Source organism: Balaenoptera borealis, assembly GCF_965194805.1.
Source record: "Balaenoptera borealis genome assembly, chromosome: 7".
NCBI lineage: Eukaryota > Metazoa > Chordata > Mammalia > Artiodactyla > Balaenopteridae > Balaenoptera > Balaenoptera borealis.
Window position 1 is genome coordinate 61353678 of NC_138864.1, and position 21807 is coordinate 61375484.

Genomic DNA, 21807 nt, shown 5'->3' on the forward strand with positions numbered 1-21807 from the left:
GTCTTCATGGTGGCAGAGGTTGGGCATATGAAGAGAAGTAAGACATGAGCTTTTGTTCTTAAGGTGATTGCTTTCCTTGGAGGGATTCAATCAAGTTTACAGCCATTGTAATACAAATTGTTAAGGATTTAGAGAGACATGTCTGCCCTGAGAACCAAGGAGGGTCAAGTGGAGCATCACAGAAGAAACGAGGCTTGAGACCAACCTGTAAGAAGAAAAAAATTTTGCCATGAATATGGTTGTAAGTGGAACATTATGTAGAAGGAGAATGTCTGTGAAAACACAAAATTATGAACAAATATGATAAACGTAGGGAATGGCAAGTAACATGTATGGTATGTGTATTATTTTCTTAGAACTGCCCTAACAAAGTACCAAAAACTGTGACTTAGAACACCTGAAGTGTATTGTCTCACAGTTTTGGAGGCTAGAAATCTAAGATCAAGGTATCGGCAGGATTGCTTCCTTCTGAGGGCTGTGAGGAAGCATAAGATCCACAGCTTCTTGTGGTTTGCTGGCAGTTTTTGGTGTTCCTTGTGTTGTAGATATATCACTCCGATCACTGCCTTCCTCTTCACATGAAGTTCTTCCTGGGTTCATGTCTGTCTCTGTGTCCAAATCTTCCCTTTTTAGGGGACATAATTCAACCCATCACAGTATGAGTATGGCTAGAATACAGGATGTATAAGAAGGCGGAATGGGGAAAAGGGGAAATGGCTAAGAGCACAGAAATGGAAACAGAAAGGTGGGCCCAGATTTCTTAAAGAAGACTTTCTAAGTGGAAACCCAAACACTTTCTCCAAACATAACAATTTAAGTAGATGCGTTTTAAGGACGGAGATCAGTACTCTACCTGCAATCAGAGGAATTGGCTCTGTGTCATTGCTAATCACAGACTTAAGGAATTATTCAATCTTTAGTTTCTCAATTCTCAAGGAAAATGTCTGTAAAGTATTACAAAAATAAATAAGAATCATAGAAGTGCAGATGTTAGTCAGGTTTAACTACTTTATTAAAATAAAGTAGACATGAATCTGGAGCTCAAAAGATTTTTTTAAAAATATTTCTTTCAAAGTAATTATACCCTTGAGCTTCAACCATTTTGCTTACAGCTTATTCAAGGACAGCTCTCCTCTGTCAACCCCTGCTTCTTCTCCCAACTTGTCATTCCTCGTGGCTTTCCTTCCTACTTCATCTAACCTAAGATGCTTAATGCCCGTGACTCTAGCAAGCACAGGCTACCTCCCTCTGCTACATCTGCCCTTAAGTCCCCAAGCCTTGCTTGAATCTGGCCACTCACCTGCTTCACTCCCACACCCAGCTTGCTGAGCGCCATGGGTGTCCTCCATCACCAGCTGGGAGTTTGGTGCCCCTCCACGAATGGCTTCCAAACCCAAATGAGCTGTAGGTGCTGCTCACCAAGCCATAAGCATGAGCCTCTCCCCTACCTGGGAGAAGCCTTTCTAAAATTCCTCAATCTCCTCAAGATCTTTCCACTGCTGCCCCTATTTGTCAGCCAATAAATGAATTTTAAACTTCACAGAGAAATGAGTTGTTCTGCTTTTCCCTCTCTTTATTTCTGTTCAGATATTTTCATGAAGATTTGTGAATTCACAAGTACATATACTTAAAAAAATTTTTTTAATTTAATTTAATTAAAAAAATTTTACATTATATTGGAGTATAGTTGATTAACAATGTTGTGTTTGTTTCAGGCATACAGCAAAGTGATTCAGTTATACATGTATCTATTCTTTTTCAAGTTCTTTTCCCATTTAGGTTCATAGATAACCAACAAGGACCTACTGCATATACTTTAGTTTTGCAGAAAATGTTCACCTCTCTTCAGTAGGTCTAATCCTTAGATTGGTGACATTGGTCCTACTGTGTTCCTCTGTTGGACTTTGTCCTGTCAGTGACTCCTGGCATTTGTCCCTCTTCCTCTCAACTGGCTCCTTCTGAATATACCATAAATATATTCATGTCTCTCACATTAAAACACACACACACACACACACACACACACCCCACACACACAATGTCTCCTCCCTCATCCATATGTTCTATTCAAGAAATACCTCCAGCTCTCTCCTTCCTTGTTCTTGGAGAAAGAGAGAAGTAAATCAAACCTACCTCTGTTTCATCACCTCCTTTGAATGATTCTTCAACTTACTGAGGTTTGCATTCGAGGCCTACCTGCTCCACTGGTCCATAACTGTAAATCCAGTGTTGTTTTTTAGTTCAGTTGATATTTGCAGGACATATTTGCTTCCTCAACAGCTTTCTTGGAATATTCCTCAAGGGCTTCAACACAATATACCTTAAGATGAACTTTATAAGTCTACTCTTCCTCCTATTCATCATCTTGGTGAACAACATCACCTTTCACACAAGCCAGGTATCTGGGTGTCTTCTAATTCTCCTCTGTTTCTCTCATCTCCTATGTTTAAATAGTTACCAAATCCATTGATCTCTTGTATATATTCTGCCTCTCCATTCCCATGGCTACTGCTGTGGTGAATGTGCAAGATTTTTAACTGGGCTATACAAATAGGATTTCATACCACTTTTATATTTCTTACAGGCTTAAAAATCACATGTTAACTACTCCCTCCTGGCCTAGGATAAATCCAATCTCCTTAGAATGGCATTAAAATGCTCCCTCTCTGGTTTGACCAATGTCTAAATTATCTTTTGTTTTTGTTTGGCTGTGGTGAGCCACAGATTCCCCAGAGACTTCCTGATGAAAGCTATAGATTGTTTCTTTAGAAAATCACACATTCCCCCATACATACAAGTTCACACTTTATTGTAGTCCTATTCAGGGGGTTCACAGACTCCTTGAGATCTATCCATGAATTCCACGCTTCCCCCCAATCTCCTGCCCATTCTCTAATGGCTTCTGCAGGCCAGAATACTTACAGTTCCCCCTCAAGGCCATGTTGCTTCTTGCTTCATGATGCTTCCTCATACAACCCCTGCCTGCCCCATGTACTTGATGAACAGAATAAAACCCACTCATCTCCTCCCCATTCACCTAAGGTCACCTCTAGGCCTATCCTCATTCTCTCCTCACACATACAGATCTGTGTGGTTTCTCTCCTTTATGACCCTATTATATATGGCCTCTATCAAAAGATAATCAAAAACCCTCTAGACCTATCCTCATTCTCTCCTCACACATACAGATCTGTGTTGTTTCTCTCCTTTATGACCCTATTATATATGACCTCTATCAAAAGATAATAAAATAACCTAAGGTAGATAGGGTAATTTAAGGCTAAAGAGCCTTGGAGTCAGAATAACATGGGTTTGAATGCATGGCAGAAATGGATATATTTGGGAAACAGTATAATATCCTCTGGCCCAGGTACTGAGAGTTTAAGTTTGAGGAAGGAGAAATTTCTTCTGACAAATTAGTACCATCTGAAGCTTTATGATGGAAGTGGCACTTAAACCAGTTTTTAAAACTGTTAGGATTTGGAAGTAGAGAAGAAGATAGGAAGAATTCTCAGAACTAGATGACATTTACTAAGCTGATTTCAATTTTAGAAATTGGAACCTTAATTGTATCATTAGACTCTTTTTATAGTATTATATTAATCACAAGAAATTAATTTTAATATGATTCATGTGACTTACTCCCTGACATATATCTTTATTTCTTATTAGAAATTTTATTTTTTATAATTTATGCTGAGTTCATTTTTCTAATTGTAAGTTCATCATTATATTTACTGATTTGTAAGATTTGAGACATTGTTTCATCAATTTTTTAAAATTGAAGTATAGTTGATTTATAATGTTTCAGGTGTATAGCAAAGTGATTCAGTTTAATATATATATGTGTATATATATATATACACACATATATAAACATATACTTTTCCACATTCTTCCCCATTATAGGTTATTACAAGATATCAAATATAGTTCCCTGTGCTAAAGTAGATCCTTGTTGTTTATCTGTTTTATATATAGTAGTGTGTATCTGTTAATCGCAATATCCCAATTTATCCAAACCCCCTCTCCTCTTTCCCTTTGGTAATTATAAGTTTGTTTTCCATGCTTATGAGTCGATTTCTGTTTTGTAAAGAAATTCATTTGTATCATATTTTTTATTCCACATATAAGTGATATCATATGATATTTGTCTTTCTCTGTCTGACTTACTTTACTTAGTATGATAATCTCTAGGTCCATCCATATTGCTGCCAATGGCATTATTTCATTCTTTTTTAATGGCTGAGTAATATTCCATTGTATCAAGATACCACATCTTCTTTATCCATTCATCTGTCAATGGACATTTAGGTTGCTTCCATGTCCTGGCTATCGTAAATAGTGCTGCTATGAACACTGAGGTGTATGGATCTTTCAAATTAGAGTTCTCTTCAGCTATATGCCCAGGAGTGAGATTGCAGGATCATATGGTAACTCTATTTTTACTTTTTAAGGAACCTCCATACTGTTCTCCACAGTGGCTGCACCAATTTACATTCCCACCAGCAGAGTAGGAGGGTTCCCTTTTCTCCACACCCTCTCCAGCACTGATTATTTTTAGAGTTTTTTATGATGGTCATTCTGAGCGGTGTGAAGCCATACCTCATTGTAGTTTTGATTTGCACTTCTCTAATAAATTAGTGATGTTGAGCATCTTTTCAGGTGCCTGTTGGGCATCCGGATGTCTTCTTTGGAGAAATGTCTGTTTCTGCCCATTTTTTGATTGGATTGTTTTTTTGGTATTGAGCTGTATGAGCTGTTTGTATATTTTTGAAATTAAGCCCTTGTCAGTAGCATCATTTGCAAATATTTTCTTCCATTCCATATGTTGTCTTTTTGTTTATGGTTTCCTTTGCTCTGCAAAAGCTTTTAAGTTTAATTAGGTCCCATTTGTTTATTTTTGCTTTTGTTTCCATTACTCTAGGGATGTATTCAAAAAAATATTGCTGTGATTTATGTCAAAGAGTGTTCTGCCTATGTTTTCCTCTAGGAGTTCTATAGTATCCAGTCTTACATTTGAGTCATTAATCCATTTTAAGATTATTTTTGTATATGGTGTTAGAAAATGTTCTAATTTTATTCTTTTACATGTAGCTGTCCAGTTTTCCCAGTACCAGTTATTGAAGAGACTGTCTTTTCTCCATTATATATTCTTGCCTTCTTTGTCATAGATTAATTGACTGTAAGTGTGTGGGTTTATTTCTGGACTTTCTAACCTGTTCTATTGATCTATGTGTTTGGTTTTGTGCCAGTACCATACCGTTTTGATTACTGTAGTTTTGTAGTATAGTCTGAAGTCAGGCAGCATGGTTCCTCCAGCTCCGTTCTTCTTTCTCAAGCTTGTTTTGGCTATTTGGGGTCTTTTGTGCTTCCATACAAATTAAAACACTTTTCGTTCCAGTTTTGTGAAAAATACCATTCGTAATTTGTTAAAGATTGCATTGAATCTGTATATTGCCTTGGGTAATATGGTCATATTAGAATACTGATTCTTCCAATTCAACAACATGGTTCATCAAATACGTTTTTAGGAAATCTTATGGGAAATTCCTTAAGAAAGTGTTCTATGGGCTAACAGGCTTGTGGTTTGTACTAGCATGATAAAGTCTCTGAAAAGTTCTATGGTAAAGAAAGGTCATTTGCCTTACGCAACTCTTCACAGTTTATCTAATGATAGAACACCCTTTTCCATAATAGCTGTTGTTTTCTCAAAGGACTATTTCTTCACACTTTGAGAAATTATAATGAACTATAAATAGTCATCTTGTATGCACTCTTTTTCCAGATAGAACTATTTATTAAGCATCAAGATAAGTTTGTTCTATATTTTTATTTACATCTCAAAGTTTCCAAAATATTCCTTAACTTAAAACACTTAAATCATTGGTCATGTATGTGTTTCAAATATTTTTTTCACCTATTGTAAGAGAACTATATTAATATATCCTCAAATCAAATCACAATATTAGAGATTTTTTGGAACTAGAAAGATGGCTAGATTTCAGATGGTCTTCTCCTTCACCATTCATTTGAGGAAGCTGGAGCCTAGAGAAGTTTAAGAAATTTGTAAATATTACAGAGCCGTTCTGTAGTGGAATGAAGGCTTAAAAGGGAATGTCTTGAGTAAGAGCCCAGTGTTCTTTTGTTGTTCACTGATCTAATCCACTGCTTAATAATGAATTTATAAATAATGAAACTGATCCTGTTGTGATGACAGCTGAGATTTTTCATGACTTAAAGTTCGAAACAAAAACTATAAGAGTTTACGGAAATGTCTGATTTCAAATATATCCTCATTACTAAACGTTGCTGAAATGATATTTGGCCTAATTGAGAACAAAAGCTTTAAAATAATCCAGAAATAAAATTGTAGTATTCTGAAAACATGTTTTAAAAATATCTCATATTTTGGAAATATTAACTTTATAAAACCCAAAATGTAAAGTGGAAGTCAGATTCTTTTTATTCCTATTTTGTTGTTTAGTTTTTCATTTAATAAAAAGTTTTCTTACAACATGAAACCACTCTTGGGGATCAAAGTCATTGGGAGAACACAGCAGATTGTGCTTATTCGTTGATTCTAACCAGTGGTTTACGAATAAGTTGTTTTCCCAAGGCAGAGGCATTTCCGTCTGTTAGAAAATAGGGACCTTCAAAACTTGTTTCCACAATGGCACAATATCATAGCTCCTTCTTTACTAACTTTGAAAAAAATCAGGAGATATTGTCAACCACAAAATAATAAAGTAAAATTTAAAAGGGAAAATGTATTCTTTCCCCTTCTCATATGAAGTTACTGTCTTTTACTATAATTTCATTTTGTTACTCAGAATGCCGTAAAAATACAGTGTTTAGGAGCTGTCAAGGTATAAAGGCACATGCTCCTACATTTCTTTTACTTAAAGAAAGTGACTATTTTTGTATATATTAAAAAACCTCTTTACTTCCAGGAAATACACCCAACCTTTTCAAGATTAAGGAAATAACATACAATGTATGCTATGTTAACCAGACAATATTAAATGTGAAATAGAAGTCCAGTGAATTTAGCTCCAACATGTCTATAACTTTATCATCATGTGGAAAAATTAATGTTGCAAAGTCAAACATGGCAATAAAATGTACAGAATAAGATATATTTGCTAAAAACAAGGCATATTTGCTGAAGGATAGACTCAAAATATTGAATCATTAGTAATAGTATATGTATGTTGAGAAATCCTATATGCAAATTTACAATGTTTTAATCTTTCAGATATTCTACTCTCCACTGGCCCTCTTCATACCACCTTCAGTCTATGCTGTTCATCTTCAGTTCAATCTCCTCTACCAGTTTTGGATCCACACAAAGGTAATTTTTTTTCTTAAGTTTTATACCTAAATAGCCTAAAGCGATGTCCCAGAAATCCACTAGCAGCTGATTTATTGTGTAAGAAAAACCTTTGTCTGCCTTCTTTAAGGAGAAACATGTGTTCATTTTTATTCCTTTTTACCGAATATATATTGCAACGTTTATAAGAAGCAATGAGGCCAGTTGGTCTCAATTAAATAAAATAATTTTTGAACTGTTAAGTACCAAAATGTTTTAATACTGTACTCAATACAATATCTTCCTGTATTACAGTTTATTAAACATAAAGATATTGAAATTCATTTCAATTTAGAGATATAAATTTATATATATGTATATATTTGTGAATATTTTGTTTATATATTTAATATATACTAGTTATAATAATTTATATGTATAATATAATCTATTGTTATATAATGAACAATATTTAATTATATAAGATATATAATGTTTATACATTTTAATTTATATATACATATATATATCAATTGGTGGAAACTGCTTGAAAACTCCTTGAAAAACATTTAATGCTTAAAGAAATTATCTAAATATTTTTTGATTGGAAATCTTTCTCTAGTTTTAGAGTTTAGGTTTTAGTTAAAGAGTGTTCAATAAGTTTTTTCTTCCAGAAAAGTGAACAAATATAATTTCTTGGGTCTTCTGCGGTATTTCAAATTGTCGGACTTGAATGTTTGCAGATAGATCATTAAGCAACTGATTGTTTTATGAACTATTATACTGATCTGGTTGTTAAATACCAAAAATCACAGACCCTGAAAAATTCTTACTTATGCACATTAGAACCCTTTCAAGCATTTGGTATTTATCGGAAGCCTTTTGAAGTTCTAGAGGAAGCATGCTGACAGGTGTTGCAACTGGTTGAACACTACCACAAATCACAGCTGCGTTAGATGCCAAAGCTTGATACAACAAAGTGCATTATTTCATTAATCTGCAGTATTTCATGCTACTGATTTACTTGGAATAAAGAGACTGTTACCATGACTTTGGACATACCTGGCATTATTTGAAGATCTGTCATGAAATAGTATTGCATTTTATGGTAGCTGACATACATCAAACAGTCAATACTACAACCATCTGAAAGGGTTGTTGAGGCCAATTCTGACTCTAGAGGTCAAAGACAAATTTGTTTAAATCAGTGGAGGGAAGCTTTCTGATGATTTACATGGAGGGGTTAAAGGAGAAATACATTTTTATAGCAGCTCTGCTCCAGGTCATGCCATGTGTCGGTTCTGGTATTAGTCTGGATACAGAATAATGGTGCCTAAGTAACTTTCGCCTTTTCCTGTGGCCCTCCGAGAAGTCCATGAGCCAGGGCTTGAGCTCTATCCTAAGAAGTAAACAGGGAGTAGAGGAAAGCCAGTGGTCAGACATTTCTTTTAAGCTCAGAAGCTCCATGTGGCTTCATTCTAACTTGAAAGCAATGCATTAGAGCCTCTCACTTGTGTTGTACTTTAGACTTTTGCAAGTACCGTACGGGTATAGTTACTACAGTTCAGCAGCACAGAAGTAAGAGCATACCTTCAGAAATTAAGGTTTGATTCTTGGAATTTTAAATTATACATTAGCTGTGAGTACATTTCTAAAATTTTCACAGCTGTGTACTTAATTACATTAATTATTATAGACAGCATACTACCATTTGTTTACTAATAACAGAACCACTCAGGAAGTAGAGCCAAGAGATTTGTAGCAGTGGCTGCTTCTGGAGAGAGGAGCAAGTGATATAAAGAACTGGAGTGAGGAGAAGACTTAACCTTTTTAAAAGAAAAAAAAATATTATCATGCTTTTGCCCTGCTTTTTAGAGATTAATACATATTAGATTAAGAAATAAAAAATAAAAACTGAAAACAGTGGCCTTCAGCCTAGAAAAATACCCACTTTGTGACTCTAAAATATGTTAGCCCCTTTAGGCCACTTTGGCAGTGTTTAATTTCAGGCATCATACTTGGGTCTCCATTCACAGAAACAATATGTGAGCCATAGATGTGGCAGTGTTGACCAAAGAGCCCTGTACATCATACCTGAATGGAGGTTTGATTTCTTACAGTTATTTCACTTCTGCTGACATCCATAAAATCACTTTTCACTCTGAGGGGAATCTGGCCTAAAGGAAGTACGATTTTCTAAAAGTGAAGAAAAGTTTATTCACTTCAATCAGATGAGGACAAGAGGACAAAAAAAAAAAAACTAAAAACATGTTTTTGAAAGATTGTAAATGAGAGATAAAGTAGGTCATATAACGAACTAAAGAGTTTATAATGAAATTTTCTGATTAGTTTTGCATTACTTCAATGAAGAAACAATAGCATCTATCTCTTCCTTTTTTTGAAAGTTACAAAACATTCTGCTTAAAACTGTACACTGTTGCTTAATTTTTATGACAACGTTTTTGTTTATTGTTCATTCATCTAAAGTGTCTGCAGTCCATAGTCAATTGTACAGTTTTCTTGTGAGTTTGCTAAATGTAATTAGAAAAATATTTATTTAATACATGTTTTAAACTTAGTAACTATGGAATATTGGAATTATTTTTTAAGATATTAGATGATATTTGGGTGTTAGCTGATTTAGATAATACAGTAACGGTAGTAACTTTATCTGCTACCTTTGATTTAACTTAAATTTGCTATCATATTGTTCATATACATATCAGATGATGCTTGAGCAAAGAAATATAAAAATAATTACTTGGTATTGAAGATTTGAACCACATGATTCGATGATTTTTATAGTGTTAAACTGAAGCTTCTACATGGAACATTATTTTCAGTTACAAACATGAGTGATCTCTTTATGTACTAATATGGACGGATCTCCAAATAAATCAAGTTACATAACAGGGTATAGTGTATACTAATATTTATATGTTAAAAAAGAAAACAGCTCTATGTTTTATATGTTCACATATGCCTAAAATGACTCTAGAAATACACGTGGGTAACCAAGTGTTTTCCCAGGGGAGGGATATTTGGGATGGCTGGGAGATAGGATTACAATGAAATGTTAACATTGATTTTACCCAGTCTAATGTGGGTTAAGAGCTATCTTTTGGTGGTAATATTTCCCTAATAACTAACGATGTTGAACAGTATTACATGTATTTATTGGACACTGATACATTTGCTTTAATGAACTGTCTGTTCAAACTCTTATTTTTTCTTAAGTTGTTTGCCTAATTGATTTGTTGAAATTCTTTATAGATTCTAGATATGTCAAATATATGTATTTTAAATATGTTCCCTCAGCTTGTAGCATGCTGTTTTATTTTCTTTCTGATGACTTTTCATGAAAAGAAATATTAAATTTTGAAGATTAATTTATCATTTAAAAATTTTATGGTTAGTTTCGTTGTATTTTTTTCTAAGAAATATTTGACTATCACAAACTTTCAAATAAATTACCTTAGGATTTCTTTTGGAAGTTTTTGAACTTTAATTTTCTCTTTGGGTCTGTAATATTGGAACAAATTTTTGTGAATGGCATTTGGTGGGGGTCAAAATTCATTATCTCTATGCACACATCCTCTTACTCCAGCACTATTTGTTGTGGAGACTTTCTTCTATCCATTGAGTTATTTGGGTTCTTCGTTGAAAAGAAATTGACCATATACGTGGTTGGATCTAATTTTAGACTTCTCTTTCATTGATTTATTTGTCTCCTTTTATACAAATCCCTCACTTTATAGATTACTATATCTTTATAAGAAGAATTTTTTGTACAAGTTGTAAACTAATTTAAAATTCTCTAGGATGTCTCCCATGTATGATTTTATGGCCTTTTATTTCTTTCTTTCCTGTATTTATGTTATTTATTTATTTTTCTTGCTTTACTGGTTAGAGTTCACAGACGGTGTATTTTAAATCAAATTTTGGAAGAAAATTCTGGCCATTATTTCCTTAAAGATTATATCTATACCTTTCTCTCTTTCCTCTCTTGGGACTCTAAATACATGTTTATTAGACTACTTGATGTTGACTCACAGATCAATAATGCTCCATAATTTTTTGAATTTCACTTTTTTTTCTTATTTAGATTGGATAATTTCGATTAATTTGTCTTCAGGTTCGTTTACCATTTTACTTGCTCTTACCAATCTGCTTTTAAGCCCACTAGGTGGATTTCTCACATCAGATATTATGCTTTAAGTTTTAGAATTTTTATTTCTCTGTTGAAATTGTCACCCATTATGACTATCTTTTCCTTTAAGTCTTAATTATAATAATTACGTTTAAATTCTGGTTTGCTAATTCCAACATCTGAGTCATGCGCAAGTCGTTTGCACTTCAATTGGCTTTTTCTTTTCCTCAATATGGATCACTTTTTTTGTCTTCTTTGTATATTTAGTAAATTATTACTAGCCAATCTTTATGGAAAACTTGTTGTAGGGACTCTAGATTCTTTTCTGTTTCTCTGACCATTTATTTATTTTTTATTGTAGGAGACAGCAGAATAATTAGCTAACTGTCTTGTGTTTTTGGAGGCTTTGATGTACACTTTGACAGGACATCTGTCTTTTAGTACTGTCTTTAGTCCTGGGGCATATACCTTATCTTTGGTGGTCTTTAATATTAAGACAAGGCCTGTCTTTTTTTGTTTTTGTTTTTGTTTTATTTTTTAGGGTTTTTTTCTTTAATTAATTAATTTATTTGTTTTCATTTTTGGCTGTGTTGGATCTTCGTTGCTGTGCGTGGGCTTTCTCTAGTTGCGGCGAATGGGCTATTCTTCGTTGCAGTGTGCGGGCTTCTCATTGTCGTGACTTCTCTTGTTGCAGATCGCAGGCTCTAGGCACGGGAGCTTCAGTAGTTGTGGCACGTGGGCTCAGTAGTTGTGGCTCACGGACGCTAGAGTGCAGGCTCAGTAGTTGTGGTGCACGGGCTTAGTTGCTCCACCGCATGTGGGATCTTCCCGGGCCAGGGATCAAACCCGTGTCCCCTGCATTGGCAGGCAGATTCTTAACCACTGCACCACAAGGGAAGCCCTTTTTTTTATTATCACCCTTCATTTTTCTTTTTCTTTTCTTTTTTAACATCTTTATTGGAGTATAATTGCTTTACCTGTTGGGTTAGTTTCTGCTGTATAACTTGGTATTACTTGGTATTAAAGTGAATCAGCTATATGTATACATATATCCCCTCCCTCTTGCATCTCTCTCCCACCCTCCCTATCCCACCCCTCTAGGTGGTCACAAAGCACTGAGCTGATCTCCCTGTGCTATGCAGCTGCTTCCCACTAGCTATCTATTTTACATTTGGTAGTGTATATATATCAATGCTACTCTCCAACTTCGTCCCAGCTTACCCTTCTCCCTCCCCATGTCCTCAAGTCCATTCTCTACTTCTGTGTCTTTATTCCTGTCCTGCCCCTATGTTCATCAGAACCATTGTTTTTTTTTAGATTCCATATATATGTGTTGGCATACAGTATTTGTTTTTCTCTTTCTGACTTACTTTACTCTGTATGGCAGACTCTAGGTCCATCCACCTCACTGCAAATAGTTCAGTTTCATTTCTTTTTATGGCTGAGTAATATTCCATTGTATATATGTGCCACATCTTCTTTATCCATTCATCTGTCGATGGACGTTTAGGTTGCTTCCATGTCCTGGCTATTGTAAATAGTGCTGCAATGAACATTGTGGAACATGTCTCTTTTTGAATTATGGTTTTCTCAGGGTATATGCCCAGTAGTGGGATTGCTGGGTCATATGGTAGTTCTATTTTTAGTTTTTTAAGGAACCTCCATATTGTTCTCCATAGTGGCTGTATCAATTTACATTCCCTCCAACTGTGCAAGAGGATTCCCTTTTCTCGACACCCTCTCCAGCACTTACTGTTTGTAGATTTTTTGATGATGGCCATTCTGACCGGTGTGAGGTGATACCTCACTGTAGTTTTGATTTACATTTCTGTAATGATTAGTGATGTTGAGCATCCTTTCACGTCTTTGTTGGCAATCTGAATATCTTCTTTGGAGAAATGTCTATTTATATCTTCTGCCCATTTATGGATTGGGTTGTTTGTTTTTTTGATATTCAGCTGCATGAGCTGCTTGTATATTTTGGAGATTAATCCTTTGTCTGTTGCTTTGTTTACAAATATTTTCTCCCATTCTGAGGGTTGTCTTTTCATCTTGTTTATGGTTTCCTTGACTGTGCAAAAGCTTTTAAGTTTCATTAGGTCCCATTTGTTTATTTTTGTTTTTATTTCCATTGCTCTAGGAGGCAGGTCTAAAAGGGTCTTACTGTGATTTATGTCATAGAGTGTTCTGCCTATTTTTTCCTGTAAGAGTTTTATAGTGTCTGGCTTTACATTTAGGTCTTTAATCCAGTTTGAGTTTATTTTTGTATACGGTGTTAGGGAGTGTTCTCATTTCATTCTTTTACATGTAGCTGTCCAGTTTTCCCAGCACCACTTATTGAAGAGGCTGTCTTTTCTCCATTGTATATTTTTGCCTCCTTTTAAAAGACAGGGTGACCATATGTGTGTGGGTTTATCTCTGGGCTTTCTATCCTTTTCCATAGATCTATATTTCTGTTTTTGTGCCAGTACCATACTGTCTTGATTACTGTAGCTTTGTAGTAGTCTGAAGTTCGGGAGCCTGATTCTTCCAGCTCCATTTTTCTTTCTCAACGATTGCTTTGGCTATTTGGGGTCTTTTGTGTTTCCATACAAATTGTGAAACATTTTGTTTTAGTTCTGTGAAAAATGCCAGTGGTAGTTTGATAGGGATTGCATTGAATCTGTAGATTGTTTTGGGTAATAGAGTCATTTTCACAATGTTGATTCTTCCAATCCAAGAACATGGTATATCTCTCCATCTGTTTGTATCAGCTTTAATTTCTTTCATCAGTGTCTTATAGTTTTCTGCATACAGGTCTTTTGTCTCCTTAGGTAGGTTTATTCCTAGGTATTTTATTCTTTTTGTTGCATTGGTAAATGGGAGTGTTTCCTTAATGTCTCTTTCAGATTGTTCATCATTAGTGTATAGGAATGCAGGAGATTTCTCTGCATTAATTTTGTATCCTGCAGGTTTACCAAATTCATTGATTAGCTCTAGTAGTTCTCTGGTAGCATCTTTAGGATTCTCTATGTATAGTATCATGTCATCTGCAAACAGTGACAGTTTTACTTTTTCTTTTCTGATTTGGATTCCTTTTATTTCTTTTTCTTCTCTGATTGCTGTGGCTAAAACTTCCAAAACTATGTTGAATAATAGTGGTGAGAGTGGGCAACCTTGTCTTGTTCCTGATCTTAGAGGAAATAGTTTCAGTTTTTCACCATTGAGAATGATGTTGGCTGTGGGTTTGTCACATATGGCCTTTATTATGTTGAGGTAGGTTTCCTCTATGTCTGCTTTTTGGAGAGTTTTTATCATAAATGCATGTTGAATTTTGTTGAAAGCTTTTTCTGCATCTACTGAGATTATCATATGGTTTTTATCCTTCAGTTTGTTAATATGGTGTATCACATTGATTGATATATGCGTATATTGAAGAATCCTTGCATTCGTGGGATAAACCCCACAAGATCATGGTATATGATCCTTTTAATGTTCTGTTGGATTCTGTTTTCTAGTATTTTGTTGAGGATTTCTGCATCGATGTTCATCAGTGATATTGGCCTGTAGTTTTCTTTTTTTATAACATCTTTGTCTGGTTTTGGTATCAGGGTGATGGTGGCCTCGTAGAATGAGTTTGGGCGTTTTCCTCCCTCTGCTATATTTTGGAAGAGTTTGAGAAGGATAGGTGTTAGCTCTTCTCTAAATGTTTGATAGAATTCGCCTGTGAAGCCACCTGGTCCCGGGCTTTTGTTTGTTGGAAGATTTTTAATCACAGTCTCAATGTCAGTGCTTGTGATTGGTCTGTTTATATTTTCTATTTCTTCCTGGTTCAGTCTCGGAAGGTTGTGCTTTTCTAAGAATTTGTCCATTTCTTCCAGGTTGTCCATTTTATTGACATATAGTTGCTTGTAGTAATGTCTCATGATCCTTTGTATTTCTGCAGTGTCAGTTGTTACTTCTTTTCCATTTCTAATTCTTTTGATTTGAGTCTTTTCCCTTTTTTCTTGATGACTCTAGCTAATGGTTTATCAATATTTTTATCTTTTCAAAGAACCAGATTTCAGTTTTATTGATCTTTGCCATTGTTTCCTTCATTTCTGTTTCATTTATTTCTGATCTGATCTTATGATTTCTTTCCCTCTGCTAACTTTGTGGGTTTTTTGTTCATCTTTCTCTAACTGCTTTAGATGTAAGGTTAGGTTGTTTATCTGAGATTTTTCTTGTTTCTTGAGACAGGATTGTAATAAACTTCCCTCTTATAACTGCTGTTGCTGCATCCTATAGGCTTTGGGTCGTCATGTTTTCACTGTCATTTGTTTCTAGGTATTTTTGATTTCCTCTTTGATTTCTTCAGTGATCTCTTGTTTATTTAGTAACGTATTGTTTAGCCTCCATGTGTTTATATTTTTTAGTTTTTTTCATGTAATTGATACCTTGTCTCAAAAGTTGTGGTTGGAAAAGATACTTTATAAGATTTCAATTTTCTTAAATTTACCAGGGTCTATTTGTGACCCAAGGTATGATTTAGCCTGGAGAATGTTCCATGTGCATTTGAGAAGAAAGTGTATTCTGTTGTTTTTGGATGGAATGTCCTATAAATATCAATTAAGTGCATCTTGTTTAATTTGTCATTTAAAGCTTGTGTTTCCTCATTTATTTTCATTTTGAATGATCTGTCCATTGGTGAACGTGGGGTGTTAAAGTCTCCTACTACTACTGTGTTACTGTTGATTTCCCCTTTTATGGCCGTTAACATTTTCCTTATGTATTGAGTTGCTCCTATGTTGGGTGCATAAATATATACAATTGTTATATCTTCTTAGATTGATCCCTTGATCATTATGTAATATCTGTCTCTTGTAATAGTCTTCATTTTAAAGTCTATTTTGTCTGATATGAGAATTGCTACTCCAGCTTTTTTTTGATTTCCATTTGCATGGAATATCTTTTTCCATCCCCTCACTTTCAGTCTGTATGTGTCCCTAGATCTGAAGGGGGTCTCTTGTAGACAGCATATATATGGGTCTTGTATCTCTATCCATTCAGCCAGTCTATGTTTTTTGGTTGGAGCATTTAATCCATTCACATTTAAGGTAATTATCAATTTGTATGTTCCTATTATCATTTTCTTAATTCTTTTCGGTTTGTTTTTGCAGGTCTTTTCCTTTCCTTGTGTTTCCTGCCTAGTGTTTCCTTGTGTTTCCTTTAGTATTTGTTGTAAAGCTGGTTTGGTGGTGCTGAATTCTCTTAACTTTTGCTTGTCTGTAAAAGTTTCACTTTCTCCATCGAAGCTGAATGAGATCCTTGCTGGGTAGGGTAATCTTGGTTGTAGGTTTTTCCCTTTCTTCAGTTTAAATATGTCCTGCCACACCCTTCTGGCTTGCAGAATTGCTGCTGAAAGATCAGCTGTTAACTTTGTGGGGATTCCCTTGTATGTTTTTTGTTGCTTTCCCCTTGCTGCTTTTAATATTTTTTCTTTGTATTTAATTTTTGAAAGTTTGATTAATATGTGTCTTGACGTGTTTCTCCTTGGGTTTATCCTGTATGGGACTCTCTGTGTTTCCTGGACTTGATCGACTATTTCCTTTCCCATGTTAGGGAAGTTTTCAACTATAATCTCCTCAAATATTTTCTCAGACCCTTTCTTTTTCTCTTCTCCTGTATAATTCGAATGTTGGTGCATTTAATGTTGTTCCAGAGGTCTCTTAGACTGTCCTCAATTCTTTTCATTCTATTTTCTTTATTCTGCTCTGCGGTAGTTATTTCCAATATTTTATCTTCCAGGTCACTTATCTGTTCTTCTGCCTCATTTATTCTGCTATTGATTCCTTCTAGAGAATTTTAAATTTCATTTATTTTGTTGTGCATCATTGTCTGTTTGCTCTTTAGTTCTTCTAGTTCCTTGTTAAATGTTTCTTGTATTTTCTCCATTCTATTTCCAAGATTTTGGATCATCTTTACTATCATTACTCTGAATTCTTTTCCAGGTAGACTGCCTATTTCCTCTTCATTTGTTTGATCTGGTGGGTTTTTACCTTGCTCCTTCATCTGCTGTGTATTTCTCTGTCTTCTCATTTTGTTTAACTTACTGTGTTTGGGGTCTCCTTTTCACAGGCTGCAGGTTCATAGTTCTGTTGCTTTTGGTGTCTGCCCCCAGTGTATTAAGTTGGTTCAGTGGGTTGTGTAGGCTTCCTGGTGGAGGGGACTGGTGCCTGTGTTCTGGTGTGTGGGGCTGGATCTTGTCTTTCTGGTGGGCAGGGCTGCGTCCAGTGGTGTGTTTTGGGGTGTTTGTGAACTTAGTATGATTTTAGGCAGCTAATGGGTGGGGTTGTGTTCCTGTCTTGCTAGTTGATTGGCATGGGGCTTCCAGCACTGGAACTTGCTGGCCGTTGGGTGGAGCTGGGTCTTAGCATTGAGATGGAGATCTCTGGGAGAGCTCTCACCTATTGATATTATGTGGGGCTGGGAGGTCTCTGGTGGTCCAGTGTACTGAACTTGGCTCTCCCACCTCAGAGGCTCAGGCCTGACACGAGGCCGGAGCACCAGGACCCTGTCAGCCACATGGCTGCTAGTGTTGGAGGATCTGCTGCAGAGGCGGGGGGTGGCTGTGGCTCACCACAGGGACAAGGACACTGGCAGCAGAAGTTCTGGGAAGTAATCCTTGGCAAGAGCCCTCCTGGAGTCCGCCATTAGCCCTGCCAAAGAGCATGTAGCCTCCTTTTGTTTGTTTGTTAATGAAATGCATAAGGTGTTTACAGAGCCCCTTTAACTTGGTAGAATATGAATTCTCAATCTTCTCTTGCCAGTGCCAGGTAGCAGTTGAAATTCCTGCTCATTACCCTCGTAACTTTTCAGCACGTTCCTTAATGTCTTGTCCCATGCGTGAATAACATAAGAGTCAGCCAAGACTCTTAATTCAAGATTCAGGTTTGAGGGCAGCTTGTGAGCTGATGATGTGGCTCCTCCCCTTGTGGTGCCACAGGATTTCTCCTTTCAATTTGCAGTCACTCTTGCAGTCTCAAAATTTGATCTTTGACTTCTAACCCAGAGGGACCAGCACTTTCTCTTCAAGCTCTACCACCTCCAGCTCCCCTTTTCCTTGCAATCAGGACATGACTTAGTGTGGCCATTCTAGTAGAATCCTACTGTGCAGACTATATCCACCAAGAACAAACATCACTGTTTTGCCATCACTTGCCATCAGTGATCTAGTTGACAAGCTATGAAGAAAACAAATTCTTCTCATCAGCAACACCATAAAATCATGCAGCTGCCCCAATCAGATCTTTTCTCTGTGGATATATTCATGATAGACCTGTACAGTGAGGGTCAGTAGAAATTAGCATACAGGAGAACTGCAGAGTGTAATGTGCACAGTTAGAAAGCATGAGAAACATACAGTGGTGTTTCGAAGCAGTATAGCTAGTGAGACTATAGAAGCCAGAAGTTTGCAGAAGGCAGGACACATAGAGAAGAATAAGAAAATGTAACACGATAGCAGCAAAAACAATAGAGTGGTAGCAGCATGAGCAGAGATTTAGGACAGCTGAATTCTTGATGATATAACTAATAAAGTATTTTGCTTATTGCCCTTTTGCATCCAACATTATGCTTCTCATGGAAGTTTGGCAGTATTTATCTATTCTTCAAAATCTCATCAGGTCTACTCAAGACCCAGTCATGTGTAAAAATTTAGCTTTCTTTTACCTAGCTCTATCTATTTTATTCTATCTTTTTAATAAACCATTGAGAAAGAATGAAATATGTAATATTTGTGACATAAATTTTAAGTCATAATTGCAGAGAAATGTGTTTATCTCAAGTTTCTGTAGCTGTTGTTTTGCCCCTTGTGTAGGTGGGAAATGTATTGGAATTATTAAGCTAGTCAACAGGTCTTTTTCATTAACAAATTTATATTCATTTTGCATAAAGAAAAGTGACATCTGGGAAGACATTCTTGAGTATTTCACGTACTCTAATTATTTAAAATTAAATATGAGTATTGTAAACACACAATTATTCATCTCAAATGCTTTTTTTGAAACACGATAAAAGTAAGAAATACCATTTGCATACTGTAAACTGTGTTTTCCTTTTGGGGTCTTAGAGATTAAATTACCTGAATTCAAATCCTGACTTCATTTATTACGATCACTGCAACTTTGTGTGTGTTTATTTTTAATTAAAGTATAGTTGATTTACAATGTTGTGTTAATTTCTGCTGTACAGCAAAGTGATTCAGTTATACATATATATATTCTTTTTCATATTCTTTTCCATTTTGGTTGATCACAGGATATTGAATATAGTTCCCTGTGCTACACAGTAGGACCTTGTTGTTTATCCATCCTATGTATCCAAATGTATCCATTTATCCATCCTTGCATCTGCTAATCCCAAACTCGCAGTCCATCCCTCCCCCACCCTGCCTCCACCTTGGCAACCACAGATCTGTTCTCTATGCCTGTGAGTCTGTTTCTATTTCATAGATAAGTTCGTTTATGTCATATTTTAGATTCCACATGTAAATGATATCGTATGGTATTTGTCTTTCTCTTTCTTTTTTTTTTTTTTTTTTTTTTTTAGCTTAAACAATAGAAATTTATTACCTCACAGTTCTAGAGGCTAGAAATTCAGAATTGAAATATTGGCATAGTTGATTGCTTCTGAGAGCTGTGAGAGAAGGGTCTCTTCCCCGCTACTCTCCTTGGCTTGTACGTGGCTGTCTTCATGTTCACATGGTCTTCTCCCTGAGTGCAAGTCTGTTTCCAACTTTGCCCCTTTTACAAGGAACCAACCAGTCATTGGATTAGGGCCCACCCTGATAACCTCATTTTAACTTGATAAAGACACTATACCCAAATAAGTTCATATTTTGATGTACTGGGGCCCAGGACTTCAACATATGAATTGAGGGGAGTGAGGGAGAGGCACAACAACTACAATTGAGTAACAGCTTTTTATAGTATCAAGGAGATAGCATTTTGTGCATCATTGACCTCAAATATAATAAACACTGTCGATGTCTTTCTCTTTCTGACTTACTTCACTTAGTATGATCATCTCTAGGTCCATCCATGTTGCTGCAAATGGCATTATTTCATTCTTTTTTATGGCTGAGTAGTATTCCGTTGTATATATGTACCACTTCTTCTTTATCCATTCATCTGTTGATGGACATTTAGGTTGTTTCCATGTTTTGGCTGTTGTGAATCATCACTGCAACTTTGGACTCTTTACCTTTCTATGCCTCAGTTTCCTCATATGTAAAATAAAAATAGTAACACTACATAGCATTGTTGTGAGGATTATAAAAGAGTTCATGTTACAATCTGTTGATTAGAATAGTTGGCACATAAAAAGTACTAAAAAATGTTTTCAGTGCTATTATTGTTGTTGTTACTATTTCTGCACTCTAGATACCTGTTTTATTGTATGTCACTTACTATTCATTCCTAGCCATCATTATAATTATTTGTGTATATTTTATGACATAATTTTAATATAATACATACTTTGTTTAGTATGAATTACTAATAAGAATAAATGCAGTTGGATTTTTTTGTTTTTTTAAAATTATTTATTTATTTATTTTTAATTTTTGGCTGTGTTGGGTCTTTGTTGCTGTACACGGGCTTTCTCTAGTTGTGGCAAGCAGGGGCTACTATTCGTTGCAGTGGATGGGCTTCTCATTGTGGTGGCTTCTCTTGTTGTGGAGCACGGGCTCTAGGTGCGCGGGCTTCAGTAGTTACAGCACATGGGCTCAGTAGTTGCGGCATGCGGGCTCTAGGGTGCACAGGCTCAGTAGTTGTGGTGCACAGGCTTAGCTGCTCTGCGGCATGTGGAATCTTCCTGGACCAGGGATTGAACCTGTGTACCCTGCATTGGCAGGCGGATTCTTAACTCCTGCACCACCAGGGAAGTCCCATGCAGTTGGATTTTAATCTTGGATAATTAATTAATGCACAAATTTACTTTAGGAAAAAAAATTCATTCTTAACTATAAGAGTTTCAGATTGTGATCATGAAGTGCATTGTTCAGGTTTTTTAATATCTTTTTTTGTGTGATTTAGCAACTAATCAATATACAAAATTATTAAATTTGCCAAGTTCAGTATATCTTGTTAAATATTTTAATTATTATATCCCACAGACATTCACTGAGTGCCTAGCCTATTACATTCCTACTCTTGCATGTAATAACAAAAACCAAAATTGGGTTAAAGACTGGAATAATGAGATGCAATATTCTGGAAGAAGGAAAACTATCTGAGCTTGAAAGATATAAAAAAAAGACAAGTTTAGGAGAATAAACAGTTACTGTCATCCCAAGCCAATAATTCTCAGTTACTAATAGTTGTTA

At 35.6% G+C, this 21807-nt stretch overlaps 1 protein-coding gene across 2 annotated transcripts in view; it reads left to right on the forward strand.

The window, feature by feature from the left end:
• AGMO (alkylglycerol monooxygenase) overlaps positions 1-21807 on the forward strand; it is a 381715-nt gene that overhangs the window by 163699 nt on the left and 196209 nt on the right. For both annotated transcript variants that reach the window (XM_082398502.1, XM_082398503.1), the window contains one exon: positions 7259-7354. In XM_082398502.1, the coding sequence (XP_082254628.1) occupies positions 7259-7354 (96 nt within the window). The remainder of the gene's footprint in view (positions 1-7258; positions 7355-21807) is intronic.